The following is a 26908-nucleotide window of genomic DNA, read 5'->3' as shown; positions in this document are numbered from 1 at the left end:
ATAGAAAAAGCTACAAAGATGAAATTTAGTACAAACACAATGAAAATTAGGGTGGAGTTTCCTCCAAAGATCAGGAATGGAACTATCATATGACCCAGTATATCACTTTTTGGTATTTATCCTAAAGTCAGCATATTATAGGGATACATGTATACCCTTGTTTATAGAAGCACAATTCACAATAACCAAACTATGTCCATCAATGGATGAGTGGATTAAGAAAATGTAGTATATATACACAATGGAGTTTTATTCAGTCCATAAAGAAGAATGAAATCATGTCATTTGCAGGAAAATGGATGGAACTTGAGAATATTATGGTAAGCCAGATAAGCCAAATTTAGGTGGCCAAGGGTTGTATGTTTTCCCTCATATGTGGAAGGTAGAGAGGAAAAAGGAAAAAAAGTTTTGTGTGAGGTTTCTTATGAAAATCAAAGGGAGTTCAGTAGAGAAAAGGGCACAGGGGAAGGGAGAAAGGGAGAGAAAAGGAACTAGTGGGGAATGATATTATTATTTTGTATGTATGAATGGATTTATAACAACAAACCCCACCATTATGTATAATCATAATTCACCAATAAAAATATGGAAAAAGGTACAAAACTGAGATAAATAAAACTGCTTTACGTTAGATAAGAAGCTAAATTCATTTAACAAATATACACCAAAAGTAATGTCTCAGTCTAAAAGAGTTTAATTTCATGTAAGCACACTACCACAGAAGAGAACAGGGGAGAAGGGTCTGCTCAAGACACTGGAAATATTGTGACCTCCAAAATGCCTCTGGGCATGATGTCACATTCTCAGTAAGATGGAAGGTATAGAAGACACACATAAGTAGATGAGAAATTTTTATGGGTCAGATTTAGAAGTGACATATATCACTTCTGCTTACATTCTATGGGCTATGACTCAATGGCATTTAGTTCTACCTTGCAATGGAGGACAGGAAATGTGGCCTACTTGGTGTCCAGTAGAAGAAGAGAAGGAATTTTGGTGATCATCTATCAGGTTCTACCACATGAATCTCCAATTGTGCTTAGACACTAAAGGCAATACAAACTGTTATGCTGTTCATATTGCCTAATTTTTCTCATAAACTTTGTATCTACTAGCTTGTTCTTAGAGCAACCTAAATTTGAGGGAAAATTTGGGACTAATGAATTTAGAATAGTCTCACAGAGACGCAGTAAGAGACGGGAGAATTTGAAAGCCTGATGAAAACTTTAACAGCCCTTTCTTTAAAATATACATTGAGCCATATGGATGAAATTTAGCTTAATCATACTGAGTGGTCATATGCACATGGTGCCCACCCATAGTAAAGAGCTCCCAATTGAGAACAAGAAGAATATAGTTTATTTTTTATTTGCAGTGATGTCCTTACAATTTTGTTTATTTCAAATATATACTGCTGAAATACCTTACATTTTAATATTCCTCAGTAAAACCAAAGACAGAAAGTGGAGATTATTTCTCTGCTAACCCTAAAGGAGGAAAGGTGGTATAGTGGGTAGAATCATGGCTTTCAATGAGATATTTACGTTTCTTCTTTACTGAAAGATGAGATTAAGCTATGTTTCTTGGTACAGTTTCATTCTTTCACCTGAAAGATTATTTAAAGTCCAAGTGTGAAATATGTTTTATTGTCTAGATAAATCACCAATAAGTTATCATTCCCTGCTTCATAAATGCTGTTGTACCCTGCAAGGGAGGACAGGAAATCATGCTCAGAGGCATTTAAGACAGCTCCTTGCTTAATATCTATAAATATTGTAGAGTTCATATAGCTTTCATTTTGCTTAGTCTGACCCCATAGTTCAGATTATCTAAACAAGTGTAATTTAAACTCAATTGAGTCAACACTTCTCTACCACTAATGTCGTTTTTGTAGTACTTTCAAATCTATACTACCTATTGCTTGGCTTTCATGTTCTGTTTCTTTTTAATTCTTCCTATTTCTTCATTTTATCTATAGTTTTTTTCCTGCCATTTTATCCAAAGATCTACTTTCCCCTTATCTGAATCTCTTATATCATACTTTAAAAATTTCTAGTAGAGTTCCCATTTATTTTCTAATGCTTTTCTTTGTTCATAATCATTTAATTTTTTTTTAGTTGTAGATGGACACCATACTTCTACTTTATTTGTATGTCTTTTTATGTGGTGCTGAGGATTGAACCTAGGGCCTTGCACATGCTAGCAAGGGCTCTACCACTGAGCCACAACTGGAGCCCTGTTCTTCATAATTATTGATGATGTGTTTTCACAACTATTAATGGAAAAAAATCAGAAAATTAGAGATTTAGTAATACTGATATAAAGTAAAAACTTTTCTATTTTCTTTAATTAAATTAAAATTTGCCATGGGTCATATTTTCTATATGATATTTTGCGTATAATTTAAATATATATGTAAGGAAGAGAAGATGGGAAGGGAGGGGAGGGGAGGGGAGGGGAGGGGAGGGGATGGGATGGGAGGGGAGGGAAGGGGAGGGGAGGGAAGGGGAGGGGAGGGGAGGGGAGGGGAGGGGAGGGGGGATAGTAGAGGTTAGGAAAGGCAGCAGAATACAACATACACTAGTATGGCAATAGGTAAAAAAGTGGATGTGTAACCGATGTGAATCTGTATTATGTATATAGGGTAAAAATGGGAGTTCATAATCCGCTTGAATCAAATGTATGAAATATGATATGTCAAGAACTTTGTAATGTTTTGAACAACTAATAAAAAATATATATATGTAATTCAACACTAATAATAATGTTCAAACTTAAAAATTGATACTACATTCTCACTTATCTAATAATTCATTATCCGTATACTTCAGTAAGATCATGGGAGCCAATATAATATCTGTTGAAATAGTATGAAATTCATGCAACTATTTAGAAAACAAAGATTCTGCAAATATTAACTTTAAGAAAATATAAAATCACAAAACAGTCATATATCCAATTGTATTTTTTGTGATCCATGCATCTTTCAGTAGGCATTTTTCAAAAGGACAAAGAAAATCCACCAAAATACAATTAACACTTTATAACAACTCCTTGCTAGCTATTAGAATGCGTCCTCATTTGAAACCATATCTTCAGTTATTATTGCTAAAAATAAAAGAATAATTTCTTACAAAGCAATTTTTCCTGTTATATGTCTATGATATCAATAGTAAGAACATGTCTTAGACTATGTATTATAAGAGTTGATATAATACAAATCTTGACAGAAATGCAACCCTCAGTGTACACACACACACACACACACACACCCCATACATTTTTGGCCTACAACAAGGGTAATTTAGAAAAATGTTCAAAGTTAACCAACCAAGATTCCTACCTATATGTTATTTGCTTTACTTTTTATGTAAGTTTTGTTTTCATATTATCAGTGATTTATAGCTACCAAGATTTCCTACCCATACCTTAATGTTAATATAATCTTTTACTTCTAGTATTTTATTATCAGATAATTTTAGAATTGAATCTACTGAAAATATGCAAAACAAATAATTTTCAAAACAGGGAGCAGTTTACTTACCGAAGATGGTAGCAAACAAGTATATACTCAGTGAAGTAGCAGAAGATAAAATATTAAGTTAGAGCCAAATTGTAGGGAGAGATATACTTAAGATATTTGTTAGATAGATAATAGAAAACCATCAAAGTTTGTTGGAATAGGGAATGTGATTTGAGATTTGAACTCTATTCCTGTTAAATCACAATGCAGTATTACTCAGAGTTTTTAGTTGCAATTTATCCTTCTCAAGGCTTCTGATTAATTATATTTTTAAATTTGTGTAGCAAGTCTACAATACATCTACCTGTTGAACACAAATGCTTCTGCGGTATTTTGCTCATGATTTTCCATCTTGAATTCAATAGAAAGGCCTTTCTAATGTATGATTCATTTTGTGTCATTTACAAAGTATCTCCATTTAGTTTGATTGTTTTTCATGATTAATGCTGATAGCTGGTTTGTTTTCTATTCTAGGTTGTGGAAACGAATTTGGTTGCTTTTGACTGTCACTGGATCATTATAAATGAGGTAAAGTCAACTAACCCTTATTGTCAACTCTGTGTCCTCTTTTCATGTATATATAGTTCCAACACTTCCTATAGCCTTGAATTTCTGGGATGAAACAGAACATGAAGTAAACTTTCAGCACTGAGTGAATGCTGTTAAATAAAAATAGAATGGAGAGTTTTTAAATGCTAAAGGACTTTATATGAATAAAATAAGTGGAGAGATTCTCCCCCACTGAATATCTTTTAGTTTTGCTGTTGGCACATAGTGCCTGCTCAGAGATCATCTTTATGAAAAGTACAGATCTTCTTTGTAAGCAAAGTGAATTCCTCCCAGTGGAGTGCTTGTGTTCCATTTATATTTTAATGTTGTTTCTAAAACTTTTATATCCACCCCCTTACATGAGGATTAAATAGTTCAGCATATGAATATGAATCAACACAGAACAGATTTTTTTCCCTTTTCATGACATACAATTTTTAAAAATCCATAGACTTGTCAAATTCCTTGTGAATTTTTTTTGATTTTTGCCAAAATAATACATAAGATTAAAAATATGTTACAACCCAAGAGCCTTGTGAAATGAGTCTTTCTGTTAGAATCAGAAAGAACAATGACATTAACACTGAACAAATAATGTGATCACATGAATTTGCCCTTCACAAGACATAGTATTCAATCATACCTATCACTTGTGAATAAAGATGATCTATTATCTATAGCTACTATCTATGGAATTATAGAATACGATGATTTGTTTTAGGGTAAGAATTATGGTTTTTCAGTCGCAAAAAAAAAGTTCAATTCTGGCTATAAAACTTGTTAGCTGTTTCCATGGACAAATAATCTTCCTGTACTTCAGTATATTCATTCATACAATAAGTATGATGATAACATTTATTTAAAGGTTCATAATAAAAATTAAATTAGATATTATCTAATCTCTAACTCAGTGCCTGACAAATGACACATGATAAGTGGTATCACAGTAATGATCATTTCCTATTAAAGTTCACAGATCGCTCTCTCACATTACTTTATTGAATTCTAAACATTATTCATAAGTTACTGAGATGATCAGGGTCATAAAAGATAAATGATTTGCCTCTTTTTATGTATAAAAGTAAAAATAGTTTCCAGTTTCAAGTTGTTTCTCCTACACAACACTTCACTGATGGAGTGGTTCTTTTTAGCTCAGGGTAAAGACACTGGAAATGTCTTACTAATTTGTTTTTGGTCTGCCAAATTTATATCTTTATGATTTGTCATTGCACTTTTTGTATCAAATTAAGATGTGTTGTCCTGAGATTCACCCATGTGATGTGTAGGCGATTTCCCTGCTTTTCAGGGACGTTTTGATACCTTCTAATTTTCTCATGCCTCTTAATTTTCCACCAAGAATATCTGAATGATAGAGGGAAGAACAAAAGGGAAGGGAATGCAGCAAACCTTCATAGCTTTTCACACTAGATAATTTATTTTTCTTTTTGGGCAAGGAAACAAAGGCTCAAAGAAATCGAACAGTTCAATAAAGCTGACTGGAAAGGAAGACAGGATTTCTTGCCTTCTTGGAGACAGATTAATCAAAACAAATGAATACTTATAATCATCCAATGGAAATGCCCATTCCCTTCTATTTTTTAATAAGTTTGCAGAGGGAATCCCTAAGTTAACCTTTTCCCCCATGTCCAATTTAGCTTTTACACTAAATCTTAAAGTAAGAACAAGTAGAGCTACCAGAACATTGTAGATATTTATTCACTATTTAAGGGTCAAGATATAGGAAAAAAATTACCTCTTCATATTATATAGGTGTTGTCTAAGTAGACCGTTTCATTGGTGATAAATTACATGAAAAGAATAATAAAAATATTTTCTTCTATCAAGGTTATAACTTAAATTTGTTAAACTTATTCTTAAATAGTATTTCATAAAATATTGGGAAGTGAATATCTAAGTGAATATTTCACAATTTAAATTGTGCAAGTATTTACAAAATAAAACATGCATAAGAATAAAAATCTATCTGGTAAATAGCTCTGTTACAAACATAGAAGAATTCAGTTCTTTTCCTTCAAATATCATTTTATTCTATAAATTCTTAGAACTATAAATAACTATAACTTCACTTTTATTGTCATTGAAAGCTTTATCTCTTTTTCACCCACAGTCCTACTTTCTAGTTCTTGAACAAGGTGTTTCTTTGGGGCAGGTTAATACTTCCTAGCCTTTGAAAAACACAATGTTCACAACTCACACTATTTACATTGGTTATTACTTTTATCTGAACTAGCAAAGACTCAGAAAATGACCAGGTTTGCAAGAAAAACTATTACCCACTGGCATATCCAAGGTCAGCACTCTTAGTTCCATATGATTCCATGCAGCTACTGCGTCTCTCTGAAATCTGCCTTAGAAAATGGCTCTTGACCCCTTCTTACACATTTTTTTACATGCTTGTTTATACACATTAGTAATATAAGAACCATCATTTACTCTAGTTCCCATAAAAGTAAAATTTGCTAGGAAGCTAATATACTTTAAAAGCCCCCCAAGAACACACAAATGCCTTCAGGTAGATAGATGGAATTGGAGAATATTATGCTAAGGAAGTAAGACAATCCCCCCAAAAACAAAGCCCAAATGTTTTCTCTGATATGTGGATGCTGATCCATAATGGGGGTTTGGGTGGGGGTGGAGCAGGGGAGGAATAGAGGAATTTTGGATAGGGCAAATGGAGGGAGGGAAAAGGATGGGGTATGGGGGTAGGAAAAACAGTGGAATGAGATAGATATCATTACCCTAGGTACATGTAAGAAGACACGAATCGTGTGACTCTACTTTGTGTACAACCAGAGAAATGAAAAATTGTGCTCCATTTGTGTACCCTGAACTGAAATGCGTTCTGTTGTCATGTATAACAAATTAGAACAAATAAATTAATTAATTAAAATTTTAAAAAAAGAACACACAAATGCCCATTTCTACTGAACCCCGAGAATATGAATCTGCCTAGTTTGGCTTTTGTAGCTATTATTTTGTTGCGAATTTTAAAATCAGTTGCAAATATTTATTTAATCTTATTGCACCAATACTTTTTTAGAGCAGGGCTATAAATCAAAGTTGGCATTATGCATCATGATACAAATTGATGTAGAAACTTGAAAACAATATTTTTTTTTTCATTTGCATTAAGTGTGCTATAATCATGAGAGTCTGTGCTAGCTCATATGGTGCAATCAATCATATGTTAGGACTTGGTAATGGTACTTATCTCCTCCCTGCAATCACTGGATCCAGCTTAGAGAAGCCTTTCCATATAAGTATTGTCATCCCCTCAGGGCCCTAAAGCAGATGGCCTAGCACTTTATTTAAGTTCTACAAAAGTTAGAAATTCAGATAGGAAGATATACACTGTTTAGAGCTGCACACTGTTTAATACTTTATGTCCCCATTTATCCCTGATAATATTTAGCCTGACCCTTAATGTCCTGATGTGATTTTACTGACTTAAAAAAAATAATTTAAATTATTTTTTTCTCTCTGGGTTACTGCAGTAAAGTAAGTTGTTTCTTGGGGTGGGAGGGGGAGTTATTTTGAGATTTAGAAAGCCTATTTCTGTAGTGGATATTTTTTTTGTTTGTTTAATGGTGAGTGGAGATGTACACTACTAATCTACCAGACAGAAACCTGCCATTCTGTTCCTCTTCCTGTTGGTATATAGGGTAGAGTTAGTTTTGTTTCAGATTTCAACAGAATGTTTGCTTCACATTAATTTAAAACTTTCTGGAAGCATCTAAAGGTCATCTTTGCTGAAGCATGAAGAACAGAAATATATTAGAAATAAAACATACTCTTTTGAAACTATACTGTGTAACAGACGGCAACATCTCATTAGTGAAATTCGTTTTATACAGATTTATTTTAACATTTTGAAAGTATCAGTGTCTAGAATTAAAATTCAAGGTATCTTTAGAAGATAGTTTGGTAAAGTGTTGTCACTCAATCATTCATTAAATTTTTAATTATCAACATTTATTTAATACCCACTATGACCCAGGAACTTTGTTATAGAGCCAAGAGTTATGAGAACAGGAAGAGGGGAGAAACAAATGGTAAAAGGGGAAATGGGATACTATCTTTCTGAAATAATTTATATAATCTAGATTTGTATCTGAACTGATGGATTTTTAGAGTTTTTCCTTCCCCAAAATTCTATTAATTTAAGCCTAAAGTTGATAAAGTGCAAGAACTCAGGAAGTATTCAACTCTCCTAACAGATGTGTTCTGGGTAGGAGCTGTTCCAGGGATATTTCTCCCAAGCAGATGTTTGAGCTTTATTCGTCTTCCTTGGGCTCACACATTTCAGGGCTCACCATACATTAATATATTAAAGTAAATATTTTCTTGGATATATTAACCAGACTCATAATAAATTTTGATTATACAGCTTAATTATTTGGAAAAAAAGGCAATAATGTTTTGCTGCTTAAGAAGTAAAAATGAAAATTAGAGGTATACTGAAATATGTATTTACTTTCTATTGCAGTAGTAATTCTACTTCATAGGTATACACAGTATACAACACAAATAATTCTATCATTCAGATTCTTTCAATTCTTTAAAACTCAGGTACTTTCTGTTTATACAGGTTAGTTAGCATATCCGTGGTGCTAGGACTCAGGGGGAAGTATTTATTTAGTGAACTAATTCTTACTGTGATTATTTTTGAGATAACTTATAGTTTAAACATTATTTTTAAAATTCAGAGCATTTGAACAATATAGATCCTAATTGCTCAATAGTTTGGCATTTTAATATATTTGTTTACTTGGCAATTATTTTTTAATTTTAAGAGAATCCCTTTCTAGATTAAGTGATCATTTGTCTTTTTGTGCTTATGTAGTACTGCATCTGCCACTCTTGAAATGCACATTTTAAAACACAGAGTAAAGTTCTGTAAATATGAAATAGCTGCCTAATCAAGATTTCATATCCCCATCCCACTGTTTCTGAGATCAGGTGTCAAAACTAAAATTGCAAGTGAACTTTTTTGAGACAGATTGTCTGTTAGTTTTATTCAGAATGGCAGATTTTTTCCTCCCAGAAAATTACTTTCTTTTTTCCTTCCTCAAATAATAATAGACAAAATACATTCAATTCAAATTGACATTTCTTCGATTTACTTAGGCCTAGGTACCTGAGAACTTCAGCTTATGGAATATATAAAAAGTAACCATCCTTTTTTGTGTGTTTGACTCATGATAGATGACTTTATTGATCCTTGTAGAATCCAGGCTATTAAATGCTGAAATAATATATCTTTATTGTTTGAATTCCCATAATTCATGAATATTAAGCTATGTAATTCCTGTAAGGAAATATGGACTTTATGTATACTTTAGAGTTTTTTTCATTCATTCTATGACTAAAAATTATTGTGAATAAACAGCTTGGAATTGCCGTGGTCTTTTATTATATAAAGTGTAAATATTATATAAAGTGTAAATAAACAGTGTATGCTTCATGTTGTCATTTTTTAGCAGAAAATGAGATAATAGGCAGTATTTTACTTAACATCATAGGCAATTTTTAAATGTAAAATTTTATCCTACTGTGCTGATCTATAATTCATCATGTGTGGTGTAGAGAGAGATGGTTCTATTTGATAAGAATTTTGACAAATCTTGGTATCATGAAACAAAGGCTACATAGATAACTGAACTTATTAATATTATGAGAAAAGCAGTACAGTTTTCTGGTATGATTTAAGTGAATCTTCCTAACTATACAATATGGAATTTTTAAACATTGAAAGATATTGAATAGCAATACCAACATAAACTTTAAAAGATTCCATGTTAATGTTAGGGATTAAAATGGTGTTGACAAGGCATTACTTAATTCTGCTTTGTGAGAAGATGACAGAAAATTAAAAAGTGACCTGCTCTTTGCCAGACAGAGTTTTTGGTGGCCAGTGAAATGACACAGACTAAGGGGAAAAGACGGCATTATAAACTGAGAAAAACCAGTTTTTATGGTGCATTAAGGATTAATCGCCTAGAAATTCCTGATATTACACTGGTTACAGCTGATGGCAGGTTTTGTTATTTTATTTTCAGAAAAGTTGTATTTCATAAAGATCATAAATAAAGGGTGAATTTTAAAGCTAACACATGCTACAAAGAACAGTAATATATAATTAGTCTACAAGAAGAGTAATATGTAATTAGTGAGTCTAGTGGGATAAGAAAATTTGTCTTTTCAATTTTTAGTAATAATTCCTTGATTCAAAACTGTAAAATGCTCACTACAGTCCAAAGTATATCCTGCCTTGCATCGAATATTTTATTTTTATTACCATAAGAATCTATTCATACCAATAATTTGCTAATTGCAAAGGCCTCATTGGTTTAAAACGTTCCAAATGGACACTATTCAGCACAAACTGCATTAGTCAAAAGACTGTTTTAAAACTAAAATTTTATTTTGATTACTTCTGTTCTGATTAATTCCAATTAGGAAAAAATGAATGTTATAAAAATATTATTTCAGTTTTATTGTTTTTACATATACTATGTAGTCAAATCTTAAAATTTAATTGTGGAGTAGGGAGGTGGTGGGGAGAAGGAAGTAGAAACTGCTATTCTTTGAATTTGGCACACACTCTTATACAAAATAAAATTCATGTAGATAAAGAATATTGAGTTTCTCCATCACTCAGCCTGGTTCAGTCAGTATTAACCAGCAGAAATTTTTACCTTTATGTCAAGACCACGACTATAACATTACTCAATAGTTAGTAAGCACTTTGTTTATCCATTACAAAGAGAAACATGTTAGTTAACATCAGTAGGTCTAAGAAATATTAATAAAATTCTTAAAAAATAATATCTCCTCTTGCTCTTTCTACTTATATCTCTTTTTTAAAGCCTTGTTTTTTTCATTGCTATGAACAATATATATTTCTCTTACATTGCAACAGTCTTCCTAGGTTCTCCAAGTATGATGAAGTCCATTAATAAATGACAAACTATAGTATCAACTTATTTTGTCACCTTTTTCAATGTTTTAACCACACCTATATTTTTCTACTATATTTTCAATGTAATAAATTATAAACTTGATCATAATTAAGTAAATTTAAGTAAATTGTTCCAGTCAGAATTACCTAGGCACTAATGTACATAATTTAAATTAGGAAAACACCTATAAATAAGTTGATTATTTTAATGAACATGTGCTGTTTTCATTTAGATATGTGCTAAGCATCAAGCAAATGTATTATAGTAACAGAATCCCTTAGCAGTACTAGATAACAACTCATTAATGGTTTTGTGTTTCTCTGTTGTTGTATTGATGAATTTCTAATTCTTCCACTTCCTATGTTATCTTATAGGAAATAAACGATGTTGATGTACAGGAACTTGTAAGAAGGTCAATTGGAAGGCTAACGATTATTCGGCAGACATTTCCAGTCCCCCAGAATATAAGTCAGCGATGTTTCCGTGGCAACCATCGAATATCTTCAACATTGTGTGATCCAAAGGATCCATTTGCTCAGAATATGGAGGTATACTCTAAATGCCTGGGCATTTCTACCAGCGTGCTTTGTTGTGAGGAGTGCTTTTAGAGTTGCATTGGATTCAGAATTATATTCTGTATCATTTCTGCATGATTCTCTTCTTCTATCATTTTAATAACTCTGAAAGGGAAAAAGTGCTAAAATCTATATATTTGATTTTTTTGTTCCTATTATAGAAAAAATATCTTGCTTAATAAAAATATAGTAAATAAAGATTATTTCCTTCTAAACAGGTAGATCCACAACATTTCCCATGGTAGAATTTGTTCTTGATAGTCCTACTATCTCATTCCAAATTATTTAGCTAATACATTTGCTTGATTTTTCTGGTACAACAAGGACAGAATATTTATTCTTTTTTGTTTTCAAAGATTAGTTTCCAGTTTGCATAACTTCAGTGAAATAATATTTAAATTCCAAAAAGTGGTATAGCATTATATTAGTCATATCGAACCCATGCTATTGCTAAAACCTTCACTGTCAAGAATATAACAAAGAAATTGTAAGTAAATAAATAAAATATCTCAATAGCAAAAAGAATCCAAGTCCCTGCAGCTTTCTCAAGAGAATGTTCTTTAAATACTCACTTGGAGACTGTTTCTTTTTCTTAAGGAAAATCCTATCAGATTTTTTTTTTCTTCTTGTACTGGAGATCTCAATCTGTCAGTTTGAAGGGGGTATTAGATAAAGCAGACACACCAACAGCAGGGAGCCAAAAGGAGCACTCTCTAGCAAGGCAAAAGACAGGAAAAAGGAAGAATCAATCACACACGCTAACTTACACATCCTATCAGTATAGGAGTTTTGCTGTAAAAGGAAATCTGTATCATAAAGCAGTTTCTAAAGGTACTGTTGTAGTACAACACTACCCTGTTAGTGAATATTTAAACAATAATTCTAAAGCATCAGCAAGGATTAAAGTTGTGATCAATTTTAGAAATCAGGGAAACATGATATATCTTAGAAAGTTAATCCTTTAGAATGTTTACTATGAAAATAGTTTTAGTTTAGATGTTCAGTTTGAACACTTTGGAAATATAATTCTAATATGACTAGTTTGTATTCAATAATATTAGATATATAAAGTAATTTGGTAAAACTATTTCTTTGAAAGCTGATCCCCCAGTCTCCTATTCTTAATCAATGTTGAGTTTTTTAGATGAATTACCATCTATCCAACACTTTCTTCATACTTATGAATGTAATAAGCATCATGGCTTCAGGATCATTATCCATAGAATCTTCTGTTTCTTAGTGGATCTGGAATCATAAATCTCAGCGTCCTTTTGTATCACTTCCTCCACCAAACCTACCCCAGTACATTGCACCTTTGTGAATATTTGTGGATTTAAATGTACCTAAGGGGAAGGCAGTGGTCAAAGTAAGGCACTCTAAAGCTTTACTTAAAAGGGCTTGTTTAAATTTAGTGCCATTCTTAGTAATAGGCTTATAATAGACCATATTTTCATATTCACTGATCACGAATATAATCGATGTGAAAATTATAGAATTCTAAATGGAGAACAACAGGAAGAATTTAGATTTAGAAAATTATGAAATATCAAAGACTGTTCTTGTCAAAGAGGTAGGAGGAAATGAAAGTTTAAGCTAGAAAATTTATAAACTGTGTCATTTAGGGAAAGAAGAAAGAATTTTAAAGCACATTCACACATGAGCATAATCTTTTCATTTCAATTAATCAGCAAGCATATTTTATTTATCTCTATATTCCCATGCTTATCTGATGCAGGAACATGATCAAGGAATCGCCACCTTTAACCCTTGTGTTCATTGTACATTACTCAAACTCAGAGATGGAACAAAACAGAGCATTATTTTTTCTTTTAGTATTTGTTACGTATTAACGTCCCTCTTATGTATAATATATAAAAGGAAAACTGACAAACTTTTATATGTAAAGATTTATATAATTAAAAGTGTGAATACAAAGCTCTTGAATTTAAAATGTTCCCCTAAAAGCAGAACATTTGATGTACAGTCTCTCCTTGATGAAAATTTTTATCTCAATGAAGTTAGATCAAGAAACAAAATAAAATGTTGTTTTGTATGAAATGCACACAATATGACTGGCTAATAATTTGAGGAGGAAGTGGTTCTCTAGGAGAAGCAACCCCTCAACTTGGCATCTATAAAAACAATGCAGATAAATATGGCCACAGATAGTCTTTTTCCTCGGAATTAGGAAGTGGGCAATTTAAAAAATTTCAGAAAAAATAAACTATAAACATTGGCCAAAGTGAGCTCAAAAAGTAGAAACTCAACTGTAAAATCACATTAATCAATACAAGGAAAAGAAGGGAGGGTACATTGGATCTATATGGAGGTCTTTGGGCTGTTTCTAATTTTAACGTCTGTAGAAGGAAAATAAAATTTAGATCTGCAAACAAGTTTCATACATCTTTAAATTAATACCCAAACACTAAAATACAGAGTTAGTTGAAGTTTCAGAGTAAACAGTAAAGAAGTCCTCTTAGCTGGAAAAAGTTTTTACAACATATGAAACAAGAAGGAAGTGATCCCTTTACTGTTTGGTGGAACTCGTGTTAGTTTGGATGCTAAGAAAGAGAAAATGAACACTCCAATCTTTTTCAATCTATTTTCTCCATCTAAGGAAAATTATCCTCAAACTGGATAAGTTAGAGTAAAAATAATTAAAAGATAAGTAAGCCATTAGTTTATAAAGAGCAGGAATTAAATATTTTAGGAGTATTTCTAACTGACTTAAATGAGGACTAACATCTAAGTTCTTTGAGCAATCAATAATCCAGCAAATGTGTTCCCAATATTATGATTTAGAGGTGTGAGAGAAATTCTTGGGAAGAATACCAAAGTACAAGAGATTGGTTTATTGCCCAAATTTTCAAAAGTAAAAAGAAAAGACTTGGACAATCAAAATTTAGTATATTGCATGTTAATATTTACATAAACTATAGAATGTTTCATTAAATAAATGGTTTGGAGTATTTCAAATAAGACAATTGGGCTTCCTTAAGAAAAATCACAGCCAAACTAAGCCCTCATTAATAGGCTTCTAGGATTGGGAGACTATAATAAAGCTATGTGTTATATATTGAGGTTTATATAGCATTTTTGACAAATTTTCTAATGAAATCCTGAGGGAAGACATTGAAAACTCTATAAATTGGTGACATTTAAATATTTTCACCAAATGAGCCCATATGGGATGAAGATACTAAACTCTGGTCTCAGAGAAGTAGGTTCAAAATATTTTAAAATATTATCATTACCTTTAAAAGTTAAAACATGTATATTTATAAAATTAAACCATTTCAAATAATTACCAATTAAGTCATGTAGTTATTTTTGTCCAAAGTTTCAAGTGACCTTGAAATTAATTTATATATATGTACCAACAAACTATTCAAGAGATACTGTTACACCTAGAATATGCCTTAGATATATGCTGTAGCTTTGAATGTTTGCTAAAATCTACCGGGTATTCTTTTACCCTTACCTTGAGAAAAGTGGAACCTGATGAATATTCAGATGCCACTGATAAATATTTCACTCTTGAAATGCAAGGAACTCTATGGTCATCCAGAAGATTCTGCCCTTGGACCTAATATGTCACAATGTTTATCACTACATGAATGAAAATGAATAAAACATGTTTTTGAAATTTGTAAATGCCATAAATAAAGGAGAGAAAGCCCGTGTTGTATTACATAATCAAGATCCAAATAATTATTAATCTTGACTGAGTAATAAGCCTAAAATTTGAAACTTCATAAAGTATAGGTTCATAATCAATTACATGAAGTCTAGAGGAAGAGGCCTGGTTTGACAGCTGTTCAAAGCCGTTAAGTTGAAGACAAATTCAGAATGAGCGCAGTGCAAAGTCAGATTTGCTCTAAACCATTTTAATATCATCTTGGACTCTGTCAGAAGCACTTTGCTAAGATCAAGACATACAGTGTCTTACACTACTGTCTCCTAGTCAGATCATATCTGCATTAATGTGTCAGTTCTGGTTACTAAACTTTAATAGAAACATTGAAGAAATAAGAGAAGGACAGAGGAAGAGTACCTGGATGATGAGCAGCCTAGGAACTATATCAGATGGTGAACAGAAGGAAACTGAGTGTTTCAGGGTAAGGCACAGATGGCATCAAATATTATCACATAGAAGAGATGGCAGCTACAGGTTCAGTGATGACAGAGAACAAGTGTAGTGACAGAAAGCCAGAGAGAAATGATGAGTTAGATGAGTGAATACTGGAGGATAAAGTGTCAGAGGTAGTGCATATTCATGTCCAGCTCCCAGTCACATGTGTTGGTTGTGGACATAGAAAAAGGGAAGCTTCTCTGAGTAGAAACTGGAGTCTCCTTTAAATGCTGAGAGACACTTTGGGATCATGGTGAGGAAGGAGTCAAAGACCTCACAAATAAAATCACCAAGAGATCAGTAGAGGACTGCACAAAGGAGCATGAGAGAGAACATGAACTGCCAAGGAGAGTGAGTACTTGCTTTGAGAAAGAAGTAAAAGATTAGGAGGGGTTTTGGAAATCTCAGAGAAGGTCACTGCCACTTCTTGATCCTGCCACTGAGAATGTAACAAACTAGAGGAGGCAGTCATCTGTAAAATGCCTATTATATGTTGGGTACAGAACACTCACTTTGACATTAGCATAGATATTCACACTCCATACCTTAAAGTATGCAAAACAGACTATGCCAGAGAAGGTCAAGTACTAGTAGAACACAGTTTGCCAGCAATGACTTGATTTCTGTCAACCCACCTAACTTTAAACCTGACATTTTCCCACTTCTTCCAATTTTTCTGACTTTGTTTATTTGATGATTGTTTATTAAAAAAAATGTTCTAGATGGTCGGCTAAGTCAAAAGGAGATTAAGTATAGGCAAACTAAAGCACAAGGATGGAGAGTTTCCATCCAGGAGGATCTCCTATTCTTGTGTGAATGGCAGATTTTGAAAAATCTTACGATTGTGACATGTTTCCATAGACCTATGTACTGTATTTTCTGGGAGAGAAGACTGCTCAGTGAAGCCTAGGATTGGAACATTGTCAGGGTAGCATTCTCCCAGCAGGTAACCTTTATGCTAAATATTGAAAGAAGTTAACTAGTTGGAGAAAGCTAAAGATACATTGAAGGATGCTACCAGATATCTCACATACACACTTAAAGCAGTTAAAGGGCGTTGCAGAATAAAGATAGACAAGAAGAAGCAAGTTAAGGCAGTGAAAACAGGGGATTTTGGAAAAGACAGATAATTGCATATCATTTGAAGAAGTTTATCAAAAGATTTTTCCTTGGATTATTTTGTACAGTTCGCTCATCCTCCTTATTTCTTCCACATTTTCCTATTGGGTCTTCACAGTCTAAGTCCAATTTGAATTTTGACTCACAGACTAATTTTAACTTCAAGTCTATACTTCATTCACTGCAGATTTTAGTCATTCTCCTCTGGTCTCTCTAATAATTAGCTGGGTGGACCAGGAGTAAGAATAGCTAGCCCTGATATTTCCTTAAGCAAAAATAAACTTGTATTTTATATAATACCAAGAATGTTCAATGTCTTTTCAAAGACCTACCATCCATTAGTATTATATATATATAAAATGTTGCTTAACAAACACAGATGATTAAAGATTTACCTGGCATTTAAATGAAAATCCACAAGGCATTGTTGGGAAGCTCTTATTAACAGCTTTGAATAGCATCAAACTCTAATTATCCCAATAGCCAAATCTTACTACTGTTCTGTGATGTGCACAGATTGTTTCATAAATTTCCTTCTTCGTTAATTACAACCAAATGACAACCCACATATTTTCCCTTTCATTTTTAGGGAAAACTGTGATAACGAGACACTTTTAAAACCTGAGAAAATTTGAATGCATTAAGATAAAATTAATTTCCATCACTATGTTGATTTCTCATTTTTTTTTCTATCAGGTTTTTCTTTTTGAGCAGTCATAATATAACATTTAACAGCTTTTATTGACCTAAGATCCCCTTTTCTATTCATGTTTTCTTAAAAAAAATTGTAATTACTTTGAAAAACACCTTTGGTAATTAGTTGGTAGTATAGATAGTAGTTCTTGCAAGACTTAAATTTTAATAGTGCAATAGATCTTTAAAAAATTGGCAATAATTCATTTTTTTCAATCTGTGTAGAAAGAAGATAATATCATGGTTACCTTAGAAGAAGAGAGCATTAATATAAACACATTCAGAAACTGTTCGTAGTTTATGTTATTTGTCATGTCAGTGAATTTCAATGCATGTGTATGCCTACCTTATGGTGTATCGATCCTTGATCATTGTAGTATTTGTGAATGGGTCTGTTTTCTTTCATTTCTTCCTTATAGAAACCCCATAGCCACAAACACACACAGATGGCTGCTTCTTTTTTTTTTGTACCTATAACACTCATATATAAGATTGAGTTAATATTTCATCTGAATAACTAAAATGCAAAAATTTTATGTATTCAAAAAATGTATTATTCAGTGTGTCCTTCCAATCTTAAGTCCTTAGATCCTTACCTCCTCAGAAAGAAATAAGGGCCAGTGATTTTCTATGGTTTGACACTAACAGCGTTGCCTCTGTCAAAACATCTCTTTTTTATCTTCTCTTTCATACCTAAATAAGCTGAAAACCAATTGAGGCATACAATCAGACAAGACTTCATTCTCAATAGCAAAATTGCCCAAGAAATGAAAAAAGAAACCTTCTCCATAATAAATAATCCAGTAAACTATCCAGAGCAGAAGCAGCTAAACGGACAAATTTCTCCTTATTCTGGATGGGATAGATGGTATCAATGATTCTAATGATCACTGTCTAATGTCTTTTCAGATTTCAAACCTTTACATATATGACACAGTGCTTCTGCTTGCTAATGCTTTTCATAAGAAGCTGGAGGACCGAAAGTGGCACAGCATGGCAAGTTTGTCATGTATCAGGAAGAATTCAAAGCCCTGGCAGGGTGGGCGTTCCATGCTAGAGACCATCAAGAAGGTAACTTCTGATAAGCATTTCACTCGTCTTAATTTCTATGTAAATAGCATACAATAGACCAGAATTTGATGAGATATCTTTTAGAAGGATTTTTTTCTCTTCCGTATCACTGCCATCTCAAAGCACAAAATAGCAAAATGAAATATTTAAAGGATAAAGTTTAGAGGGTTACAAACATATATTAAATAAGTGACCCCTTACTGATTTTAAGGAAAGTTTATGCAAGTAAAAATTGGTGATCAATATTATTTTAAATTTCCCTGGTTATGTCTTTAAAGATGCTCAAATTATTTTGGTGTCTGTCATAAGGTACATAAAGTTCTCTTGGTTTGGGATTTTTGTTGTTGTTATTGTTGTTGTATACCAACTGAAAGTTTTTAGTACACTTGGCTGTTTTTCATTTTGATGATACATGCTAAGGCGTTGTGTGCGATGATCCTTAATTTATCTTATAATGAAGATGTAATTCATAAACAGTTCCTATGGTGAAGTCTCATGCACTCTTTCCGGCACTTGATTGTGGTCCTTTTCATCACTGTCTGCGTGTTGCCTCCATGGGCTGTGGCTTCACTACCTGTTCCATTCCCAGAAGGCAGTTTATGTTGTTCAGCTCTTCTCAGTGCCATAAGCACTCTGCAGTTTATTAGCCTCTTTGTCATGTCATCCTTGCTGACATTTTCTGTTCATCTTGCACAGCTTCATGGATTTAAAATGAAATGATTAATAAAACAAACAGTTTCTCCTGTACCCTGTACGCAAAGCAGACAGCCATTTGGAAGTTTATGTTTTTTTTATTTCACCCTTCCTTTTTCTTTCCTCATACATTTCCCTTTTTTTCCTTAAACAAGCAAACAAAAAAAAATAACCAAGTGAAATGTGAATATATTTAGAAAAGTCAGGAAAAAAATATCTAAAAATTTAACACTGGGACTGAGACAGATGTACAAAAACAGGAAGTGAAGGAAAGAAATCTTTCAAATGGAGAACAGCTGGGATGCTTCTTTTGGTGGGTGTTTCCTTTTTGTAAAAGAATCACTTTGGTGAGATTCTTATCAGCAAATGTACTTGAGAATTAAATGTATTGAACATGTTGGAAAAGAAACATTTTTCAACTGAGAAATGAGTAAGTCAAATAGAAATCAAGGTATTGCCAAAATCTCCTAACTCTTTGTATGTAGAGAGCTGGCAGGTATGAACCAAGGGAGGTTGTTGAACACGATTCTAATCCTGCCAGTTTATTAATTCACAGTTTGGCTAGGATGCAGGAACCTGAATACATTCATTCTTCAGAAGCTTTCACGCAAAGATAGAATAATTGTTCAGAAGATGGCTTAGGAGATGCCTATTTAGTGAGAAGGTCTGTAGGAAGAAAAGAGAGACACCATAATATACAGGTGTTTATACAAAAGACACTAGTATGGCAGTATGTAAAAACGTGGATGTGTAACCGATGTGATTCTGCAATTTATATACGGGGGAAAATTGGGAGTTCATAACCCACTTGAATCAAGTGTATGCAATATGATATGCCAAGAGCTTTGTAATGTTTTGAACAACTAATAATAAAAAAATTGAATTAAAAAAATATATACAGGTGTTTCTCATACAGCAATTCAGCATATATCATTAGGGTAAATATTTCAGTTTATTTATTTATTTTTGTCTCACATTTTTCATTGACCTTAAAGAAATTGAGTTATTTTTTTCCCAATCTCATTTTTTTTTTTTTTGCCTCACATAGGAGTTTTGCATCACCCTATTAAGATAATGAAGCTGATGATACCCAACACACCAAGAAAATTTGATGTACACGAGAATCTGGAGAGAGCTGAGTGGGCCTCAGCTTCCAGCCTGGCTTGGGCAAAGCAGAGGGAGCAGGCTGGGCCTGTTCAGTAGCTAGCGGCCAGGGCTGAGGGATAGTTCCTAACCATGTGGGCTGGACACCTATAGGCTTTTGTTTCCCATAGACATCAAATAAGAAGGTACAGGATGGGCTTTCTTATCATCCTGCCCAGATGTGGGACCAAAACAGAAAGGGCGGGCAAGGTATATAAAGAAGTTTGCAGCCACATGTCACAAATGAGGTCAGGCTTCTTATTACAGTGGCAGCAATCTAGTGATAAAATTCTTAATTACATTCAAGTAAACACAGCATGCCTATATTAAGGGCATGCTATGCACACTTCACACAGCTGTGTGCTGCTGCAGAGTACAAACAAGTGAAAGAACCAGTTTCTGTCCCTGAATTAATTATATTCTCATTATGGGGATGAGAAAACAGAGTTAAAAATGATATAGTGGACATTAGTATAAATGTCCAGCAATAGGGGAGGTGGCTATTTTGCAGATACTCTTGTGTTCAGCTTTATAATTTTTTTTGTCTGAATGGGTGGAATAAGATCTTCCTAATTTTTCTCTTTTTTCTAAAATTAAAGCTTAATTCTCAACATTTAGTTTTTTCCCAGGTATTATGAGCACCACAATGCTATTGTTATTTATACATATTTTGTAGTTTGGTTTTTGAAAGGATTTTAATTTTTTAAAATATTGAGTCTTCTCACCCATAGACATGGGATCAATATTATCATCTTTTTATAACCCTCCTTAGAGAGTTATAGTGTTCTTTGTGCATATTTCCAATGTATTTTTTTTCCTAAAAATTTATAGGGTCTTGTGTATGTGTGTGTGTGCACATGAATGGGAGCTGTTTCTATTATATTAGTTATTGCAAGTATATTCAGAGCAGTTATTGATGTTTAATATGTTTTAGACTGATCGGATGAACTTTTCAAGCTTAATTACTAGTTCTCAGATCATAGTTTATTCTCTTGTATTTTTCAAATAGACATTGATATCATCTTCAAATAAAATTAATGTTATCACTTCAATTTTAATACTTTGTCTTTTTAATACTTTAAAAACTTTCCTGGACAAACTTCTTATATTCTTCTTCCAGTCTTGTATAATTTTAATGATAAACACCATATTGGCTTAATAAAAATGTCATAAGTATTATGAGGTATATCAAGGGTATTGTTTGAAATTTAATGTCTAAAAAATGTTTTAGCAAAGTATTCTTTTGTTTTTTATTTATATTTTTATGCTTAAATTCTTATTTTTATTAGTGTCTCATAGAATTTTAGAGTTGAAAGTACAATAAAGTTAATCTTGCCTATTTTTCCTCATTTTAAGTTATAGAAAACTGAGCCACAGAAAAACTAAATAACTTAATAGTTATACAGCTAATTAGTTACAAATACTGTGGTTTTTTTAATTCTAATTCTGTGTTCTTTGAACTATGTACCATTTACCCTTTTTATTGATTATAATGGTAGTATTTTTACAATTTTGTCACAATCACTTGACTAAAGAAAATGTGACTACCTTGAAATTACATAAGCCATATATAAATTTTAATATGGCTTATTTTTGCAATCTTTATTTTATTATCAGAAGCTGCACTTACTTGTAATATGTATTTAAGGAAGGGTTTTTATGTTTTGTAATTTAGTTTATTGATGTTACATAACCTAGAGCAGGCTTTCAAACTTTTCTAAGTAAAATCAATAGAAATTTAGGTGCTCTAAAAAAGCAAGAGAGGATCTCCACAGATGGACTCCCACCACAATCAGTTCTAAGAACCACAACTTGAAACCACTTCACTAGAACATTTAGAAATTAATTTAACCAGTGGAGAACAACCTTCTTTCTTATAGAATGTGGATTTGGATCATACCTGTGCAATGTGGGTAACCAATCTTTATTTATTGAATTGTTCATGTTTAAATAGCAATTATTTTCATTGTTTCTTCATGTTACTCCTCTTAATATTGAAACATTTTCCAAGACTACACTTTATTCAGTCATTTATTCACCAGTGTCTTAATAGATGTTCATCAATTTGCATGCATTGTGGAATGAATAGTACAAAATCAAGAAACGAAATGTAGAATCCAGTAGTGGATATTGGTTAAGTACAAAAAGCTATTCTCTAAGGCCAAGGACAATAGAAAGTATGGTAAAAATAGGATTCTGAGAAATCTTAGAGAAGAGTGGAGTGTGTTGTACACTCACATACCTGCTTCACCAGGAGGCACTGATTCTCCCCAAGGACACCTAGCCAAGATTCTGCTTAGCAACTGTCCTAGACAGGAAGGAGCTGCTTCACCCTTTTCCTGGGACCTGCATGTACCTAAAGAATGGTCATTGCAGGCTAGAAAGGCATGAGTCCTTTCCCTCACACAGGGATAACCACAGACTGGCCTGGAGGGTCACCTGAGAGGCTGCTGTGTTTGCATAATAGTTCCACTTCTCCCTCTGCCCAATCCACCTTCCCTTATTCTCTCCCAGGTACATTCTCAGGAACTCTTCAAGTAAACTTCCCACATATAAACAAGTTCCTATTTCAGAGCTGTTTCCTGGGGAACTTGACTTAAAATAAAAAATAGAAAAATTTTCATAGAATTCATAGCATCGTAATGGAAACTTCAAAATTAGCAGGGTTGGTTTATGTAAAGCTTTGAGAGGAGTATGTGGCTGGGACCACTCTAACTGACACATCTTCTTAAATCATGTATACAGTGACAAAAGTTGATTAGTTTTCCAGAGTTCACAGAACACATTAGAGAAAATTATCTGAACTGAAAAGAGACTGAGAACAAATGATTTTATTTTGTGGGTAAATGAAAGACACAAAAATTTTGGATGAAATCAGCCCCAAGTATTAGAAAGAATACACTTACATCTTTGACTTTAAAACAACAACAAAAAAAGTGATTGCATTTTTTACACTAACCATTTCCTATTCATTTTATCTGAGTTAGCCAATTAAAACTCAATAGATCTTCAAATCAAATATATTCACATTGGCTTAATTGATCAACTTCTGTTAATTGCTTGAGGTAATTACTTCAAAACTGAATGTGGGAAAATAGAAAATATCAATGGAATTGTATACATTATCTCATATTGGTACATGTTGATACTTACTGATCTAAAAGAGATATCTTGGTGCATGTTGATATTTGAAAGAGTATTCTTTGAAATGGCAAAAATATTGAAATCACTTCAGTTCTTAAATGGTAATTTATTCATTCAACAAATATTTATTGAATACTACCATATGCTGCTCTGTGAGATCATAGAATAAGGAAGAAAAATAGAAATATCAAAAATACAAGTGTGATCAGTTCTATAAAAGGGAAAACACCAACTGTTCTGGAAATATGTGACAGGAGATTCTACTTGGGTTGAAGACTGACAGGTGGAAACATTCAGGTTGGGCAGAAACCATATAAAGGTTTCTATATGGACTCCTCACTGAAGTAGTTTTCTTTGCCCTCAGTTTCCTTAAGATGTAGATAGCATAATGTATAGTGTCCTATTTACTTCTCAAGTGTGCTGCAATTCATCCAGGAAAGGAAGAGAAGCATGTTCCAAGGATAGGGATGGAAGAATGTTTCATGCAAGGGGTAAGAAAGTTCAGAGGCTTGGAAGGAGATTCGGGTTCACATGAGTCTGAAATAAGCCCAAGCTGCATGCATAGAGCAGGGCTGTGATTCCTCATGCTTATGAGAGGTGGATGGGAAGGATCATGCAGGGTCCTGTAACTGTATATATGTGCCTAAACTCTGTTCACAAAGAAAGGTGGCCATGAAGTATCTTAAACAGTGTGATCACAAAATCAGATTACCCTGTGGCTGCCACATGGCAATTCCATTCTGCAGCTATCATTGGATGAGGACAGGATAGAAGAGAGAACACCAACCAAGAGGAGTGGGCTCCTACTCAGAGGGCGTCTAGTCCAGGGTGTGGGACATGGGATGGACAGAAGTACCCAACTCCAAGATAGATTTAAAGGGTTGAAAGGAGATTTGGTGATTAATTAACTATTTGAGAAAGAAGATTAAAATAATTAATCCTAGGTTTATTTCTTGGACAAAAATAATTCTAAGACATTATTTTGTGTTGTAGGCTTTTAAAAAATTTGTATATTTAAGTGCAAACATATTATTTTCCTTTCGGTGTAATACACTATAACTTTTAGGATTTGTAAACTTGAAAGAGAAAATATAGCAAAACATAATCTGCTTTACCACAAATAGCTTATTTTACAAAAAAAAAAAAGCATCCAAACTTTTACTACAGGAGCTTTGGGAAAAAAGTCATTTTGCCCTTGGAATAGGCTCCTGTGAACTTACCAGTGCACACTCCAACTTCAGATTATTTGAATTAGAAAGTGGGTAAAGTGTTGTAGAGTTCAAATGAGTTTCATTCAGTATTAATTTTTTGAGAAATCACTGTGATATACATATGTTTAATTGGACACACAGTTTATATGGTCCAGAGGAAAAATTATGAGAAACAAGTTAAAGGTTTCTGTATGGGCTCCTCACTGAAGTAGTTTTCTGTGCCTCAGTTTCCTTAAGATGTAGATAGCATAATTAAAATGCTAAGAGTGTCCTATTTACTTCTCAGTTTGTTGCAATTCTATTTTGAATGAATATTTGAGAGTGAGTATGTGTGTGTGTCCAAATCAATTTTTTCTAAACATTTCATACAAATTAAGCTTTTGGTTTTATTTTTGTTTTCATCCAGGATCCTGATATTTATCTGCCTACTATTATATTTCTTTGCTGGGTAGAAACTGTGGTGTTTTTCTCCTGTCAGGGATTTTTCTCTCTGAAGCTGACACTAATGAAACATGGGGATATGAGGGCATGCTGCTGAGTCTGGCATCTCCTGTGTGTGCACTGCCTTACAGGCCTCATGGTTTTTTTAAAGGCTATCCTTGGTTCCTAGGCATGTCTGTGGGTGACAAGGAGCCTAGGAATATGTATTAGGAAATTAGTCAAATATCATAAATTTTTTATGTTTTTAGGTTACTTTTCAATTTCAAGTATAGGGAAAACTCCTTCAGTTTTATAAACAGAGTAAAATAAGTTCTTTTTTTTTAAGAGAGAGAGAGAGAATTTTTTTTTAATATTTATTTTTTAGTTTTTCGGCGGACACAACATCTTTGTATGTGGTGCTGAGGATTGAACCTGGGCCGCACACATGCCAGGCGAGCGCGCTACCGCTTGAGCCACACACATCCCCAGCCCATAAGTTCTTAAAAAATATTTTTTTCTCATTTTTTTTCCAATTTATCTTATCCATAAGGGAACAACAAAGATTTGCCTTCCAGAAATTTATTATCTTACCTTTGCAATAAATTATTCCCAACCTTTGGTTCTCCCTTTATTTTTTCTTCTCTTTGCTCTCTATATGATATCCACTGGTATTTCTATATCAAACGGGTAGGATAAAATCCAAGCTAATTTATTTTGTATTTTTAAACAGGTTTACTCTGACAGCAATTTTACTGTCAATTTAAAGGACATCTAGAAATTATTTGTATGTGCTATTCATTCTATCAATGTCTCATTAGCTTATTTTGTTTAAAATCTGCTGCATCATCAAGAGATTTAAAAAAATACAACCATGCATGAACAAAGATAATGACCACTCATTATCACCTGGACAGCAGACATTTTTACCAAGACTGTTTTCAAGGTTAATCTGAGGGTAAATGAAAAAGTTCAGAACCAATGGAATTTTCTAAGGCAATCAAAAAACAGGTTAAGTCTGGGTGAGATAACAAGGGGCTTCACTTACAGGGTTTATGTACTTAAAATGCTGACCTCTCAAGTATCCCTGACATCCAGTGAGGGAAAGTTTCTCTGATGATACATGCCAATAGCTCATTAAGAATATAGCATAAAGAGGATAAATTACAAAGTTGAAAGGTGAACAAGGTAACTGAAGGCTGCAGCAAGTTAAATGCAAGTCCCCTGATTTATCAGGGATTTTTGTACCTCATTCAAAGCAAGTACACTAAGTTGCTCATGGTGAAAACTAGCTGGCATGAAGAAGACCTGGCCATGTGAGCATTGATTGGGAATAATAAGATTGCAACAGGAAGTTTAGTGCTCAACTGTTTAAAAATTTCAGGAGATAATATTTTTACTACATAACAATCTTTTTGATATACAATCCTTTCCTTTTCCTAGAAATATAGTACTAAGAAAGTAATCAGGTACCCCAATGAGGTGCATGTGTTTTTGAGGACAACAAAAGCTCTTATCAAAAGCTTTCTGAATATCATTAGCTTGAACTTATGTGTGGTAATGTAAGTTACATTTGTCAAACTCCTGCTGCATTTGCCACTTAGAGATATTACGGATAATAAATCCATGGTACTTAGTCTTCAATCTTAAGTGAT

At 33.1% G+C, this 26908-nt stretch overlaps 1 protein-coding gene across 2 annotated transcripts in view; it reads left to right on the top strand.

Moving 5' to 3' along the window:
* Grid2 (glutamate ionotropic receptor delta type subunit 2) overlaps positions 1-26908 on the top strand; it is a 1380466-nt gene that overhangs the window by 838624 nt on the left and 514934 nt on the right. For both annotated transcript variants that reach the window (XM_027926659.3, XM_027926658.3), the window contains 3 exons: positions 3998-4051; positions 11430-11603; positions 18484-18645. In XM_027926659.3, coding sequence (XP_027782460.1) covers positions 3998-4051; positions 11430-11603; positions 18484-18645 — 390 coding nt within the window. The remainder of the gene's footprint in view (positions 1-3997; positions 4052-11429; positions 11604-18483; positions 18646-26908) is intronic.

Source organism: Marmota flaviventris, chromosome 7 (assembly GCF_047511675.1).
Source record: "Marmota flaviventris isolate mMarFla1 chromosome 7, mMarFla1.hap1, whole genome shotgun sequence".
Lineage (NCBI taxonomy): Eukaryota > Metazoa > Chordata > Mammalia > Rodentia > Sciuridae > Marmota > Marmota flaviventris.
Note: the sequence above shows the minus strand (reverse complement) of the source record. Positions and strands in the feature narration are given on the sequence as shown.